At 44.1% G+C, this 17,306-nt stretch overlaps 1 protein-coding gene across 7 annotated transcripts in view; it reads right to left on the bottom strand.

Moving 5' to 3' along the window:
- Positions 1-17,306, bottom strand: part of LOC141116956 (NACHT, LRR and PYD domains-containing protein 3-like) — a 226,283-nt gene that overhangs the window by 63,179 nt on the left and 145,798 nt on the right. For 2 of the 7 annotated variants that reach the window (XM_073609480.1, XM_073609475.1), the window contains exons 8-12: positions 16,930-17,094; positions 14,152-14,316; positions 13,332-13,496; positions 11,439-11,603; positions 7,588-7,752 (exon numbers count right to left, since the gene is read on the bottom strand). In XM_073609480.1, the coding sequence (XP_073465581.1) occupies positions 7,588-7,752; positions 11,439-11,603; positions 13,332-13,496; positions 14,152-14,316; positions 16,930-17,094 (825 nt within the window). The remainder of the gene's footprint in view (positions 1-7,587; positions 7,753-11,438; positions 11,604-13,331; positions 13,497-14,151; positions 14,317-16,929; positions 17,095-17,306) is intronic. The other 5 variants (XM_073609478.1, XM_073609476.1, XM_073609477.1 and 2 more) reach the window with 5 other exon arrangements.

Genomic DNA, 17,306 nt, shown 5'->3' with positions numbered 1-17,306 from the left:
GATGCTGTTTCCGAGGTTTCTCGGCTGAGGCTCAGAAACGTTGCAGATCCTTCAATGAGATGAGACGCCATCTCCGGGAGAAAAATATCAAGTATGGCATGCTGTATCCCATCCGCCTGCGGATCCCTCACAAGGGCACAGTTCGTTTTTTTGATACGCACGAAGAGGCCAATGAGTGGATTGACTCATTGTGAAAAGATAACTGGGGTTCCACTTCTCTCGTCCAGTTTTGAGGACATTGCTATTCACAGGGGGGGGTGGCCTGCATTATGGAGGCTACATAGACATCCTAACATCTTGAGACTTTGGCTGTATTACTTTTCTTGCACTACACTGATGGCAGGGATGAGACCTACTAACGGAAGCCTATGCTTTATCCTCTCATACCTGTGCTATCGGTGTTTCTACATTGGGTGTGGTTAACATTGACACTCCTGAGCTATGTCGGGGGGGTAAGGGGGCCATCATTCCTTCTCAGGGGCTCAGACAGAAGGTTAAACAAGAACAGACACCTTTTTTTTCTCACCGTCTTTTATTTTTATTTTTGGACTGCTTGTAATGTTTTGGACCTAAATTTTCTTTTTTGGGTCACGTTCTCTCCATTTGGGAGAGCTATCTATTTAGTCTCCCTTTTCCTATAGATTGTTACAACTCTATGTCCATTTTTGTTTGGACTATATGGAGGTATGAGATGGTTCATGGTGCAAATTATCTTGTTTGTATCCTTGGTTTATTACTTGATTATATTACTACTTAGTTACTTAGTAACCTTTTGTGTATATATTTTTATAGATTCTCTATTCAACCAAACGACTATGGTAGTTTTCACACAGTAGTCTCCCTTTGGGACCTGCTTTGATCACTGCAATTGGGTGGATCAGTGTGGACAGGTGGGGGCCAACGACCCACCCCATTATCTTCTCAATCTTGGGGAGGTGGATATATGATACAGTTGCCAATATGGTTCCAGCAGTGAGATTTTCATGGTGACCTTCGCTGGGTATGTCCCCTTATGTAATTACTACACTGTGTGCTCTTCAATTTAAGCTATTCCTCAGACTGATGTATATATTATGTTACTTAATTTGTTTAAAATTTGATTTCATTATACAGTATGATTCGATTCCATGACCCTCCCCTGATGAAGGGATATTTTGTACAGTCCCGAAATGCGTTGGTCCCTCTGGATTATCATTACCATCGATGCCATTGTTTTTAATACATTTGTAATACTGATATTGATGTATAATGTTTGATATATTGTAAAAAATTTGTAATAAATTATTTTACTTTTTATTTCGTGTTGCCGTTAAAGTCCCATTCCTTTGGGGGTAATTTTGCTATCTTCTTTCTAAAGTTGGGACTTGTTCTGGGATTACGCTGTGTGTATTGGTTTGAATGTTCTGCACAGCAGCAGGGAGTTACGGGGGGTTGGGGATTGTTTTGTTTCTATGTGCCAGAATACACCCTTGGCTACCTGAGATATGTATGCTAGATGAGACTCTTATGCCGTGTACACACGATCGGACATTCCCACAACAAAGCCGTTGATAATTTTTCTGACTGATGTTAGCTCAAACTCTTCTTGCATACACACAGTCACACAAATGTTGCTCGGAAATTCCAAACATCAAGAACGCGGGGACATACAACACTATGATGAGCCAAGAAAAATGAAGTACAATGATTCCTAAGCGTGGGTCGAATTGATTCCTAGCATGCGTAGGATTTTTGTGCATCGGAACTGGATACACACGATCAGAATTTTCGGAAAAATTGAGAACCAGCTCTCAATCATTTGTTGTCGGAAATTCCGACAGCAAATGTCCGATGGAGCCTTCACACGGTCGGAATATCCGACCAAAAGCTCACATCGAACATTTGTTGTCGGAAATTCCGATTGTGTGTACGCTGCATTAGAGGTCACTGGTTGCTAGTAATCATAGCGCAGATATGCCATTTATTGTATTGTTTTATGAGGTATTTCTATGGAGGGAATTGTATTTGATTTACTTTCCTGGAACATTAGAGGCCTGAACGATAAATGTCATCGTGGCCTAATACTTGAAACCACTTAAACCGCATATTGTTTTCTTACAGGAGACACATTTAGATAATAGGTTTTTAACTATGCGGCGCTCCTGGATCCAACATGCTATCCATGCTACGTACTCTGCGTACGCCAGAGGAGTGGCTATTTTGATTAGCAAAACAATCCCCTGCAATGTGCACCAGGTCATCAAGGATCCAGGGGGCTGGTATGCTATAGCTGATATTCATGAGCATAAGATGGTACTAGCTAACGTGTATGTTCCTCCTCCATTTCAAATTCAGGTACTGTACGATCTGCTGGGTAAGTTGGCTCCCTTCATGCACCTAGGGGATTAGGGGAGGCTACAACCCTTTAACACCCTGACACCATTATTCCCTTCATGCACCTGCCTCTCGTTGTGGCAGGTGATTTCAATGCCATTTTAAGCTCTTCTCTGGATTCCTCTAACTCTAGGAGAGTGGCGTCTACGGAGCTGTCAGCATGGGCGGAGACCGCTGCACTCACAGAATTATGGAGTTGGAAGAATCCTACCACTAAAAGTTTTTCTTACCTCTCTAAAACACATAGATCATTCTCCAGGATTGATCTAGCGTTTGCAAATGCTTCAATGCAGATGGTGAGGGGAGCAAACTATATTGCAGGGGGCCTTTCGGATCACACCCCTTTACGGATACATGTTGGTATACTCTTACAGGTTAGAGGGGGGGCATGGCGATTAAATCCAAGATGGTTGGAAGTGGAATCTGTGGCCTCCCAAGTGGACCAGTTTTCTCTGGGTACTGGGAGGATAACTTGCAATCCGGCACTTTGCCTATAGTTTGGGAAGCCTTCAAGGCGTGTATGAAGGGACAGTACATCTCGGCAATTAAGCAGGCACGTAAACAATTCAATTCTGAGTCATAGGAACTGCAGGACAAAGAAAGGGTGTGTGAGTTGACCCATGCAGCTAATCAGTCAGATGTTACCTATCCTGAACTACTTGAGGCACGCCGTCTTTTGGCGTTGCACTTCATCAAGTTGACCCACACTTCTTGGACGAGGAGGGCGGAGTCCCTCTTTGAGCAAGGAGATAAAAATGGTAAATTCCTGGCTATGTTGGTTGCAGAGCAGAGAATCCAGACTAGTTCCTTGTATTTCCAACTCTCAGGGAACTCTACTGTCAGAGCCAAATGACATCTTAGACACCTAGGTGGACTACTATAGCACTCTCTACACCCCTATCCCGGTGCATAACCAACAGGATCTCGAATCCCTACACACCTCCCTCCGCATACCCAGATTATCTGAGTCGGACCAAAATAGCCTAGAAGTTGAAATCACGGGAAAAGAAATTGAAACTGACATTAGATCATTCCAACCACACAAATCACGAGGGGCCCCGATGGATTCTGCATTGAATGGTATAGGTTACACATGGAGACTCTCGCGCCAAGATTTAAGACCTTATTCCACTTCACTCCACTTCCACTTCTGCTTGGAACAAAAGATTTTACCGGATCATGGAGGCTCAGGTGGTCCTCCTGCCTAAACCGGGCAAGGACCTTCTAAACTGCTCCGCTTACAGGCCCATAGCTCTCCTTAACCAGGATCTTAGGATCCTAACAAAAATACTTGCCACAAGATTATCGAAGGTAATCACCACACTGGTGGACATAGACCAAACCGGCTTCATTCCCCAGAAGTCCACTGATACAAATCTCTGCAGGCTGTTTGCGCACTTACAGATCAGTCATACTAACTCTGGGGCCAGAGTGATAGTGTCCTTAGATATGGCTAAAGCCTTTGATTCAGTGGACTGGCATTATATGTCCATGGTACTTCGACACATGGGGTTTGGAGATGTTTTTCTTACATGGATCTCGCTGCTATACAGTAAACCTAAGGCGACAATTAAAATAGGCACGTCGGTTTCTGCACAGTTTTTGGTGGGTAGGGGAACGCGTCAGGGATGCCCACTCTCCCCGGCTTTATTTGCCATGGCCATTGAACCCATAGCTATTGCTCTACGGGCATCTACGGAGGTAAAGGCCCTTGCGGTGGGAGGCATTCACGAAAGCACGGCCTTATATGCGGACGACATGCTCCTTTTTTTTAGAGAATCCCAGACCCTCACTGGAGGCAGTATTTGAGATCCTGGGCACCTTCGCAAAATTTTCTGGCCTTAGAGTAAATTGGGAGAAGTCCAACATTATGGCTATTGATGATGGGGCTCAGGCTCGAGCATCACCTCTGGTTCCCATAGCCTGGGTTTCTGAAATCAATCCCCTAAAGTTACAGATTACCTGTCTCTCAATCTCATGCTACACCTTACTAAGGTTAAGACACAGTTAGACACCTGGAAACATTTGCCACTCTCCCTAATCGGTAGGGTGAATTTCCTTAAAATGAAGGTACTACCAGTCTTCCTATATTTTTTGCGCAACACCCCAATGTGGGTCCCATGCTCGTTCTTTAAGCGTGTGAACAGCCTCTTTAGTTCTTTTTTGTGGTGCTCAGGTCATCCCAGGGTAGGTCTTCCTACACAAATATGTAAATTAATCAGTGCAGCGCTAAATTGATAACTAAAAACGATTAATGAATCAAAATTCAATAGATAAAAAGTTCATATGTTCGTATGTTGAAACACACATGTAGATAGAGAGGCACACAGACGTCAATGGTGGTAAAGGGTGCTTCATGCAAAAGTTTGGGGTGCTCCTTGATCCGTGCTCACACCATATGTTTAGCCAAACTGCTCACCTTGCTTATTAGACCCCTGAGCTAACAGGAAGGTCATAAGAGCTTTCACCACCTCTGGTGGTAATGGTAAACTTGTGGATGGAAGCTGGGCACCTCTCGAACTCCGCAGATAAGCCTTGTAACTCTCCCGTAGCAACATATAATACAAAGAAAAAATCTAGTGCTCTCTGTATGATTTGTAAAAGGTATCATTTAATATAAGATGGGTACTCACATAAAAAGCACTTAATCCAAGTGCTAGGATATAAAGCATAAAAGGACTGGTAACAGCAAAGCTGATAAGGTGGCCGTAGTGACATTAAGATGAACTCTCGCACGCGTATCGTCCATAGGACTTCCTCAGCGATAATGGAGTCTCACAATGCCACTGTAGTTTAAGTAGATAGCCCCTTATCCCACTCACCTGTGTAATTAAAGAACGAGCGGTAAGCCTCCAATCAGGACGCACCACTCACTAATAGGAAGAGTATCTAAAAAGGTTACCTACACTACAGGAACCCTATGGACAGGGAGGATTGGCTCTCCCAGGCCTATTTAAATATTTCCTTGCAGGGCAGTTGGTATGTGCCCGGCCCTGGCTGGTAAGGGACAACGGTGAAGCAGCAACAGTACTTGAAGCTGCTCTAGTGGGATCCTACGAGAGTCTTTGCTATTTGGTGCACAGGGGACCACAGGTGTCAGCAGGTGTCAGCGCCTTTGAGATATACAACCAGTCAGATTATTCTCAGCAAGCCTCAATCATGTAATTCACTTATCACGATGTATCATGCTTTATCTCACATGCCCCTGAATACAGTCTTTTTTTTTTTGGTGGTATTTGATAACCTCTGCGGTTTTTAGTTTTTGTGCTATAAACAAAAAAAAGCTACAATTTTGAGATAATACATATCCCCAAAAAATATATAAAAAAATAATTTATTAATCAGTTTAGGCTGATATATATTCTTCTACATATTTTTGGTAAAAAAAAATTGCAATTGGCATATATTGATTGGTTTGCGCAAAAGTTATAGCGTCTAAAATCTACGGGATCGATTTAGGGACTTTTTTATTTATTTTTTTTGTTTATACTAGTAATGGCGGCGATCTGCGATTTTTAGCAGGACTGCGACATTGCGGCAGACAAATGTGACACTTTTTGGGGACCAGTGACATTATTACATTGGTTAGTGGTATAAAAATGCACTGGCAGGGAAGGGGATAACACTAGGGTGCGATCAAGGGGTTAGGTGTGTTCACTCAGTGTGTTCTAACTGTAGGGGGATGGCCTTACTGAAACATGATAAAGATCACTGTTCCTGATCACTGGAATCAGTAGATCCCTGTCATATCACTAGGCAGAATGGGGAAATGCCTTGTTTACATAGGTAGTTCCCCGTTCTGTCTCTCCTCACCACGATCGCAGGCGCACCCGCTATTCTGCTTTTATGGTACATCATGCTTTTCGGAACCCCCCCCTCCGGTGTCACATTTGGCACCTTTCAGGGGGAGGGGGGTGCAGATACCTGTATAATACAGGTATTTGAACCCATAGACTCCCCCCTCCCCCGCTGTCTCCTGGGAAACACACAGGTCCCAGGAGATAGTGGGAACCAGCTAGGACGCGCAGCGCTTCACTTCCTGATTCCCTCACCAAGAATTGTGGCAGAAGCAGCCGAGAGCCAAACGATTGATCGGCTTCGGCTGCCGACATCGCGGGCACCCTGGACAGGTAAGTGTCCATTTATTAAAAGTCAGCAGGTGCAGTATTTGTAGCTGCTGGCTTTTAATATTTTTTTTTTAGGCGGACCTCCACTTTAAAGAGCAGGCTGAATTGTACTATAGTTACTGTTTGCTGGAGTTATATTTGTTTATCTGTTATTTTGCTGGAACTTATGTGGGGAAAGCAGCAGAGAAAGGTCTGACATTTAAAGTGGTCATTCTTGTAGTTGCTCTTGTAGTCCTTTAACATAGACATTGTATGCACTTATCTGGTATGGAGGGTGTATTGTCTAATGTTTGAACTATAAGGGTGATGATAATCATTTTTGCTACCCATAATACTTTATTTAAAATAACTTCTGTTGGAATTGAGCTTGAGTTTATCCTTTGGTTCTTTCTTCATTTCTTCTATTGAGTAAAATGTTATTGATTTAACTCATTCTGGTGTATATCATTCATTATTATTATTATTATTGTCCAAAGGGAAAAAATGTTTGAACCCAGGGTGTCAGAGGTGACGGAGGACGCTCAGGGTTAGGGTAGCCAAAGGGGTATTAATCTATCTTGCGACCCTCAAGAGGGCGGCGATACAGTTGTTTCCCCAGGGGTTATCACCCCTGCAGAGTGTTTATTGCTTCTCATTGTTTGTTTATAGTCAGCAGTGCATCACCAAGTATTTGTCATTTGTTCTCTGTGGTGTGGGGGTCACTATTGGGGGGTCTGCAGCAGCTTTCTTCTTTTCTTCTGTTTGTATTTGTCTGATTTGGTGTTGGCAGTGTGTGAGCTTCCTCTCTGCTATCTGATATTTATAACACTTTTTGATGCATTCCAGTGCATTTTCAATGCTTTTTGTGGATGCACTCCCGATGTTTTTTTGCATTTTTTTCCATTTTACTGGGGCCTGATGCTTTTTGGTACATTCCAGTACAATTCTGAGCAGGAAAAAACACACACTGATCTGGTGTGATCTATGCCATTGGAACCCATATAACCGACTTTCCATGCGTTTTTGATGCAGAAAAAAAATCCATCCTGTGCATGTGGTGTGATCTGTCCCAGAATATTATTGTCTCAGTCAGTCCTGTTATACTCACTGTAATTCCTCTATCCGGCTTGTTGTCAGAGCTTCCATCAGAATCCTGAAATGTGGACCCCCCAGATTGTTATCAGACAGGTTCAGTCTCCTCAGTGTCTGGTTATTTCTTATTCCAGATGCCAGGTGGGGGAAGGAACTGTCTGTCAGCTGATTACACCACAATCTGTAGAAGAAGAGAAGAATGTTACCAGAAGAAAATTAATTTCTCCCCCAGGAATGAATGTAACTATACATGAATGGAACTCATTTCTCTTTATTGGAATCATTTATATTAGAACACTTTATAAAACTCCAGGAAATAGAATTTTATAAGATTTTTTTTATAATGGAGTATATTCTCAAATATTGTCCTCCACGTGTAGAGACGGTGATATCTCCATACATAGTATGAGCACAGAATACCACCATAACATGACTCGTATTGTGCTATAATCTCCTTGTGTATGGAGCATGAATGGTATCAGTAGACAGTGTGAGGCCGGAATCAGCATTGCTAGTGATTGGACAGGATCATTTTTATCTGATATTTTTCTGCAAATTAATTGGTGATGCACTGCTGACTACAACAATTAATGAGAACCTAGCAATAAACACCCAGCAGTGGTGATAACCCCTGGGGAAAAAACAGCAATCTATAAACACAATAAAGCTATAGATGCATAATCATTCGTGGGAGGGGGGTCTGACAGAGGCAGCGGTGGTGGGGGGGTGTGTTCAGTCAGAGGCAGCAGTGGTGGGGGGTTCAGTCAGAGGCAGATGTGGTGGAGGGGAGAGGGGTGCAGTCAGAGGCAGCGGTGGTGGGGGGGTTCAGTTAGAGGCAGCGGTGGTGGGGGGTTCAGTCAGAGGCAGCGGTGGTGGGGGGTTCAGTCAGAGGCAGCGGTGGTGGGGGGGTTCAGTCAGAGGCAGTGGTAGGGGGTTCAGTCAGAGGTGGTGGGGGTTCAGTCAGAGGCGGTGGTGGGGGGTTCAGTCAGAGGCAGATGTGGTGGTGGGAAGTGGGGTTCAGTCAGAGGCAGCAGTGGTGGGGGGGTTCAGTCAGAGGCAGCGGTGGTGGGGGTTCAGTCAGAGGCAGCAGTGGTGGGGGGGTTTAGTCAGAGGCAGCGATGGTGGGGGGTTCAGTCAGAGGCAGTGGTGGTGAGGGGGTTCAGTCAGAGGCAGCGATGGTGGGGGGGTTCAGTCAGAGACAGTGGTGGTGGGGGGGTTCAGTCAGAGGCAGTGGTGGTGGGGGGGTTCAGTCAGAGGCAGTGGTGGGGGTTCAGTCAGAGGCAGCGGTGGTGGGGGGGTTCAGTCAGAGGCAGTGGTGGTGGAGATGGGATCAATGGTGCTTGGACTTAATTGCTTACAGTGTCAGTTGTGCCTCCAGCGATTCCTTTTCCAACATGGGGTCTCTGCTCACAGCAGAAAGCTCCTCCCCTTCACACTGTTGGCCGTCAGCTGGTCAGCTTACTTTCTCCTGCCTCTTATCCTGACATTGCATGGCATTTGTCTGCAGCATTGGGCGGGCAGTCCGCTGTGTGGGTATGGCAGTGAGTGCTCTGCCCAGGGCTGGACTTGGACAAAAATTTGGCCTTGGACTGGCCCACTTTACTCCAAACACCTGGTGTTGGCGCTTCAATCATCCCGGCGCCATGGTTGTTATGGTGTCAGGATTATTGAAGCACATTATTTCTATCGTTACATTGTAATATAAAATGAAATAGTTCAACTCACCATAAGACGTGGAAAGCTAGTTACTTGCCACGTCACTTGTCAGCGGATGCAGCTTGTCACTTGCCACGTCACTTGTCAGCGGATGCAACTTGTTACTTGCCACGTCACTTGTCAGTGGATGCAGCATGTCACTTGCCACGTCACTTGTCAGCAGATGCAGCTTGTCACTTGCCATGTTACTTGTCAGCAGATGCAGCTTGTCACTTGTCAGTGGATGCAGCATGTCACCTGCCACATCACTTGTCAGCAGATGCAGCGTGTCACTTGCCACATCACTTGTCAGCAGATGCAGCTTGTCACTTGCCACGTCACTTGTCAGCAGATGCAGTGTGTCACTTGCCACGTCACTTGTCAGCAGATGCAGCTTGTCATTTGCCACATCACTTGTCAGCGGATGCAACTTGTCACTTGCCACATCACTTGTCAGCGGATGCAGCATGTCACTTGCCACGTCACTTGTCAGCGGATGCAACTTGTCACTTGCCAGTCACTTGTCAGCACATGCAGCGTGTCTCTTGCCACGTCACTTGTCAGCAGATGCAGCTCGTCACTTGCCATGTCACTTGTCAGCAGATGCAGCTTGTCACTTGCCATGTCACTTGTCAGTGGATGCAGCGTGTCACCTGCCACATCACTTGTCAGCAGATGCAGTGTGTCCTTTGCCACATCACTTGTCAGCGGATGCAGCTTGTCACTTGCCACGTCACTTGTCAGCGGATGCAGCTTGTCACTTGCCACATCACTTGTCAGCAGGTGCAGCATGTCACTTTCCACATAACTTGTCAGCAGATGCAGTGTGTCACTTGCCACGTCACTTGTCAGCGGATGCAGCGTGTCACTTGCCATGTCACTTGTCAGCAGATGCAGTGTGTCACTTGTCAGCGGATGCAGCTTGTCATTCGTTACACTTGCCACATCACTTGTCAGCATATGCAGCATGTCACTTGTCAGCAGATACAGTGTGTCACTTGCCACGTCACTTATCAGCAGATCCAGCGTGTCACTTGCCACGTCACTTGTCAGTGGATGCAGCATGTCACTTGCCACGCCACTTGTCAGCGGATCCAGTGTGTCACTTTCCACGTCACTTGTCAGCAGATGCAGCTTGTGACATGCCACGTCACTTGTCAGCAGATGCAGTGTGTCACTTGCCATGTCGCCTGCCACCAGGTTGAAGGGGGCCCTGTCAGGTAGGCTGTACGGGGCCCAATGAGTTCTAACAGCCGGGTGGCACTTTCAGACTGGTGGCAAACTCCCGCCCGCCAGCTAGCCCGTTCTGCCCGCTCCACTGCTTATTTCACTGGGGCAAGTAGATGCAGAGCACCGGTGTGTGCGTCAACTTCCTGGTGATGGCGGAACACACGTTGGGGTGGACATAATGTCATCAGCTGGAAATGATGGCTGCATCGCCTCCCACGTCTTACATCATTTCCATCTGATGACATCAGGTCCACCCCATAATGCGTCCACCATCACCAGGAAGTAGAAGTACACACCGGTTCTCTGCATCTACTGGCCCGATCGGTCCCCATGAAATAAGCATCTGAGCAAGCAAAACGGGCTGGCAGGAAGGAGATTACCGCCCCTCTGGCAGTGCTGCCCGGGTACCATGGTCTCACCGGGACCCATGGTAGGGCCGGCCCTGCCTGCAGGGTGTTTATTGCTAGGTTCTCATTATTTGTTGTAGTCAGCAGTGCAACACCAATTCATTTGACCTTTGTTCTTTGTGGTGTGGGGTCACTATTGGGGTGTCTGCAACAGCTTTCTTCTTTTCTTCTGTTTGTATTTGTCTGCTTTTTTGATGCATTTCCGTGCATTTTCAATGATTTCTGTAAAGTATTTCCGGATGCACTCCAGATGGGTTTTTTTTGCATTTTTTTCCCCACTATACTGGGGTCCGGTGCTTTATTGATGTTCTTTAGCACATTCCAGTACAATTCTGTGCAGGAAAAAAGCAGCATGTACTTTTTGTTCTGGAATGGAAAAGCACTGGAATACACACTGAGCTGGTGTGAACTATGCCATTGGAACCCATACAACTGACTTTCCATGATTTTTTGATGCAGAAAAACAATCACTGCAGTGCATGTGGTGTGATCTGTCCCAGAATATTATTGCCTCAGTCAGTCCTGTTATACTCACTGTAATTCTTCTATCTGGCTTGTTCTTAGAGCTTCCATCAGATCCCTGAAATGAGAACCCTCCAGATTGTTCACAGACAGGTCTAGTGTCCTCAGTGTCTTGTTATTTCTTATTCCAGATGCCAGGTCGGGGCAGGAACTGTCTGTCAGATGAGTATTCTTCAATCTGTAGAAGAGAAGAATGTTACCAGAAGAAATTGGATTTCTCCCCCAGGAATGAATTTAACTATTCTCTACATGAATGGAACTCATTTCTCTTTATTGGAATCATTTATATTAGATCACTTTATAAAACTCCAGAAAATAGAATGTTATAAGAAAAATGTTATAATGGAGTAGACCCCCAATATTGTCCTCCATCTGTAGAGATGGTGATATCTCCATACATAGGATGAGCACAGAATACCACTGACATGACTCGTATTGTGCTATAATCTCCTTGTGTATGGAGCATGAATGGTATCAGCAGACAGTGTGAGGCCAGAATCATCATTGCTAGTGATTGGAGGGGATGATTTTTATCTGATATTTTTCACAAATGAATTGGTGTTGCACTGCTGACTACATCAAATAATGAAAGTCTAGCAATAAAGACCCTGCAGGGGTGGTAACCCCTGGGAAAAATCAACAATCGGTGAATACAATAAAGCTATGGATGAGTAATCAGGGGCAAATAGTTCATGTAAACACAAAAATCAGTGCATATATTAATAGTTACTATACAAGAAAGTAAAAACCCTCCAGAGATGTAACCCCACCAAATGAAACATGCAGCAAAATTATAATGATCAAAAATGTGTACAAGTGTATGGCAAATGTGTAGATGGTGTTACTTCAGGGTTGATTTAGTAAAGGAAATAGACTGAGGACTTTGTAAGTACAGTTGCTCCAGAGCTTAGTAAATAAGGTAAAGCTTCACTTTGCAAAGAATACCCAATCACATGCAGGGAAAATAAAAAAATGAATTTTTGCTTGCACATGATTGGATGATGGAAGTCTTCAGCGCTTCCCCTCATTTACTAAGCTCTGGAGCAACTGTACTTGCAAAGGCCTCAGTCTATTTCCTTTAGTAAATCAACCCCGAAGTAACACCATCTACACATTTGGACTTTTTATCACGGACACTTGCTTTATTACTATGAAATTACATTTATAGTTTGATGAGATTGAATTTGCACTACTGTACTTTGAGATGCAAAATATGTGTATTATTTGAGTTTTTGTTTACAGATCACACCCTTGGAGGATGTTTATTGTTCCTTTTATTGCCATACACTTGTACGCACTCTAGATTATTATATTTTTGCTGCATGTTTCATTTGGTGGGGTTACATCGCTGGAGTTTTTTTTTTTGCCTTTTTTGTATAGTAACTATTAATATATGTACTGATTTTTGTGTGTACACGAACTATTTGCTCCTGATTACTCCTCCATAGCTTTATTGCGTTCACCGATTGTTGTTTTTCCCCAGGCGTTATCACCCCTACAGGGTGCTTATTGCTAGGTTCTCATTATTTGTTGTAGTCAGCAGTGCAGCACCAATTCATTTGTCACTTGTTCTTTGTGGTGTGGGGGTCACTATTGGGGGTCTACACTTTTTATAGCATTTCCAGATGCACTCCAGTTTTTTTTTTTCCCCCACTGTACTTGGGTCCAGTGCTTTTTTGATGTTTTTTTAAGCACATTCCAGTACAATTCTGTGAAGGAAAAAAGCAGCATGATGTACTTTTGTTCTGGATTCGAAAAGCACTGGAACACACACTGAGCTGGTGTGAACCATGCCATTGGAACCCATATATCCTACTTTCCATGATTTTTTGATGCAGAAAAAAATCCCTGCAGTGCATGTGGTGTCCCAGAATATTATTGTCTCAGTCAGTCCTGTTATACTCACTGTAATTTCTCTATCTGGCTTGTTGTCAGAGCTTCCATCAGATCCCTGAAATGAGGACCCTCCAGATTGTTCTTCTCCAGGTCCAGTCTCCTCAGTGCCTGGTTATTTCTTATTCCAGATGCCAGGTGGGGGCAGGAACTGTCTGTCAGGTGATTAGTGGACAATCTGTGGAAGAGAAAATGTTACCAGAAGAAAATGGATTTCTCCCCCAGGAATGAATGTAACTATTCTCTACATGAATGGAGCTCATTTCTCTTTATTGGAATCATTTATATTAGATCACTTTATAAAACTCCATGAAATAGAATTGTATAAGAATTTTTTTATAATGGAGTAGACCCCCAATATTGTCCTCCATGTGTAGAGACAGGGATATCTCCATATACAGGATGAGCACAGAATACCACTGACATGACTTGTATTGTGCTATAATCTCCTTGTGTATGGAGCATGAATGGTATCAGCAGACAGTGTGAGGCCGGAATCAGCATTGCTAGTGATTGGGTGGGATGATTTTTATCTGATATTTTTGACAAATGAATTGGTGCTGCACTGCTGACTACAACAATTAATGAGAACCTAGCAATAAACACCCTGCAGGGGGGATAATCACACTGTGCAGAAAAAAAGCAGCATGGTGTACTTTCTGTTCTGGAATAGAAAAGCACTGGAGCGCACACTGTTCTCGTGTGAACTACGCCATTGGTACCCATATAACCTACTTTCAATGCTTTTCTGATGCAGAAAAAAAATCACTGTAGTGCATGTGGTGTGATTTGTCCCAGAATATTATTGTCTCAGTCAGTCCTGTTATACTCACTGTAATTCCTCTATCTGGCTTGTTGTCAGAGCTTCCATCAGATCCCTGAAATGAGGACCCTCCAGATTATTCCCAGCCAGGTTCAATGTCCTCAGTGTCTGGTTATTTCTTATTTCAGATGCCAGGTGGGGGCAGGAACTGTCTGTCAGGTGATTATTATCCAATCTGTAGAAGAAGAGAAGAATGTTACCAGCAGAAACTAAATTTCCCCCTAGGAATGAATGTAACTATTCTCTACATGAATGGAACTCATTTCTTTTTATTGGAATAATTTATATTAGATCACTTTATAAAACTCCAGGAAATAGAACTTTATAAGAAAAATGTTATAATGGAGTAGACCCCCAATATTGTCATCCATGTGTAGAGATGGTGATATCTCCATACACAGGATGAGCACAGAATACCACTGACATGACTCGTATTGTGCTATAATCTCCTTGTGTATGGAGCATGAATGGTGTTAGCAGACAGTGTGAGGCCGGAATCAGCATTGCTAGTGATTGGACGTGATAATTTTTATCTGATATTTTAGACAAACGAATTGGTGCTGCACTGCTGACTTCAACAAATAATGAGAACCCAGCAATAAACAACCTGCAGGGGTGATAGCCCTGGGGGAAACCAACAATAAGTGAACACAAAGCTATGGAATAGTAATCAGGGGCAAATAGTTAATGTAAACACAAAAATCAGTGTATATATTAATTGTTACTATACAAAAAAGGTAAAAACCCTCCAGAGATGTAACCCCACCAAATGAAAGATGCTGCAAAATATAATAATCACAAGTGTGTACAAGTGTATGGCAATAAAAGGAACAATATTAACATCCCAGCAGCAGAAGTGCAACACCTGCAGCAGTGCTTCCCTTACCACTGAAAGACATCAGCCCTGAAATATCTGGGGGTTCAGATTACCCCGTCCTATACCACCCTATACCAGGCAAACTTGCCCCCTGTTCCGATCCATAAGAGATCTTCTACCGAAATGGAAGGTCAACCATATATCTCTCCTGGGGAGGGTGGCCTCTGTGAATCCCAGTCCCGCGTGCAGACTTGAGGAGACTCCAGGCAGACTTGATGCGCTTTGTCTGGAACTAAAGGAGACATAGAATACCCCCCTCAGTCCTGATGGCATCTCGTTCCGACGGGGGGGCTGGCGTTTCCTGACTTAATAAAATACTACCAAGCAACTTAGCTACTCAGCTACGCACCTTGACCTCCTGGTTTCCCCAATGGTCTTACAACAAATGGACAGAAATTGAAAAGATATGGCTCGCGCCCACACACCCAAACAGCTTGCTCTGGAATGCGAATGCGGAGGAAGACCCGGCCCGGCTTTTGGGACCTATGTTCCACCTCAGGTCGCTCTGGCGCAGACTATCCCGTACACATAGACTTGGCTCAGAAAAGTCACTCCTGACTTCCTTCCTCTACAACCCCAGGATGCCTGCTGGTCTCACACATCAGATGTCTTCGCCCTGGTTGACGTGGAATTTATTCCATTTTAAGCTATGAGTAAGCACTCTTTGTAGTGTGAAATGCGTCAACTCTTGTCTGTATCACTTTGCTGTGGCTTGTACAGTGTGGTCCAAACTTTTCAATAAAAGAAAATATTTGTTTTCTGGAGTTTGGCTGTCCAGAGTTTTTCCGTTCATCTTCATTTGCTATACGCATTAGCCAGCACCTGGAGCTCCCTGATTCCAGGGGAGAGGTCTGTGTATCAGCCGACTGGCCTGAAGAGGTGGCATCCCTTTCTCATGGTGGACCCTAGGTAATGCAAAATGCTCTCATTTACAGATCTCCAGAAAAAGTACGACTTACCTCGCCAGGTGTTTTATGGGTATTTGCAAATTCGTCACCAGCTCTGGCTGGTGTCTCATGTCTTGATTGGATAGATTGATAGCAGTGCAGCCATTTGCTCCTTCTGCTGTCAATCAAATCCAATGATGCGGGTACCGGGGGCGGGGCCGAGTCCTGCTGTCTGTCAATAGACACAGCAGCAGGACATGGGAGGGTGCCTGCATAGGTGTCCCGAAGGAGAGCACTTCTCCGACGGAGCACTTGAGAAGAGGAGGAGGCACCAGCGCCACTGAGGGACCCCAGAAGAGGAGGATCTGGACCACTCTGTGCAAAACCAACTGCACAGTGGAGGTAAGTATGACATGTTTGTTATTTAAAAAAAACAGAAAACTAGGGTTTACAACCCCTTTAACTATTAATATATGCACTGATTTTTGTGTTTACATGAACTATTTGCCTCTAATTACACATCCATAGCTTTATTGTTGTTTTTCCCCAGGGGTTATCACCCCTGCAGGGTGATTATTGCTAGGTTCTCATTATTTGTTGTAGTTAGCAGTGCAGCACCAATTCATTTGTGAAAAATATCAGATAAAAATCCTCCAGTCCAATCACCAGCAATGCTGATTCTGGCCTATTTATAACACTTTTATGAAGTATTTCCGGATGCACACTAGATGTTTTTTTCTTCTTTTTTGCATTTTTTTCCCACTGTACTGGGGCCCAGTGCTTTTTTGATGCTTTTTTAGCACATTCCAGTACAATTATTTGCAGGAAAAAAGCAGCATGATATACTTTTTGTTCTGGAATGGAAAAGCACTGGAACACACACTGATCTGGTGTGATCTATGCCATTGGAACCCATATAACCTACTTTCCACGATTTTTTGATGCAGAAAAATAAATCCCTGCAGTGCATGTGGTGTGATCTGTCCCAGAATGATATTGTCTCAGTCAGTCCTGTTATACTCACTGTATATCCTCTATCCGGCTTGTTGTCAGAGCTTCCATCAGATCCCTGAAATGAGGACCCTCCATTTTGTTCACAGACAGGATCAGTGTCCTCAGTGTCTGGTTATTTCTTATTCCAGATGCCAGGTGGGGGCAGGAACTGTCTGTCAGGTGATTAATGGACAATCTGTAGAAGAGAAGAATGTTACCAGAAGAAAATGAATTTCTCCCCAGGAATGAATGTAACTATTCTCTACATGAATGGAACTCATTTCTATTTATTGCAATCATTTATATTAGCTCACTTTATAAAACTCCAGGAAATAGAATTTTATAAGAAAAATGTTATAATGGAGTGGACCCCCCAATATTGTCCTCCATGTGTAGAGACAGTGATAT

This window comes from Aquarana catesbeiana, linkage group LG13 (genome assembly GCF_042186555.1).
Source record: "Aquarana catesbeiana isolate 2022-GZ linkage group LG13, ASM4218655v1, whole genome shotgun sequence".
NCBI lineage: Eukaryota > Metazoa > Chordata > Amphibia > Anura > Ranidae > Aquarana > Aquarana catesbeiana.
This window is presented reverse-complemented; position numbering and strand designations above follow the sequence as displayed.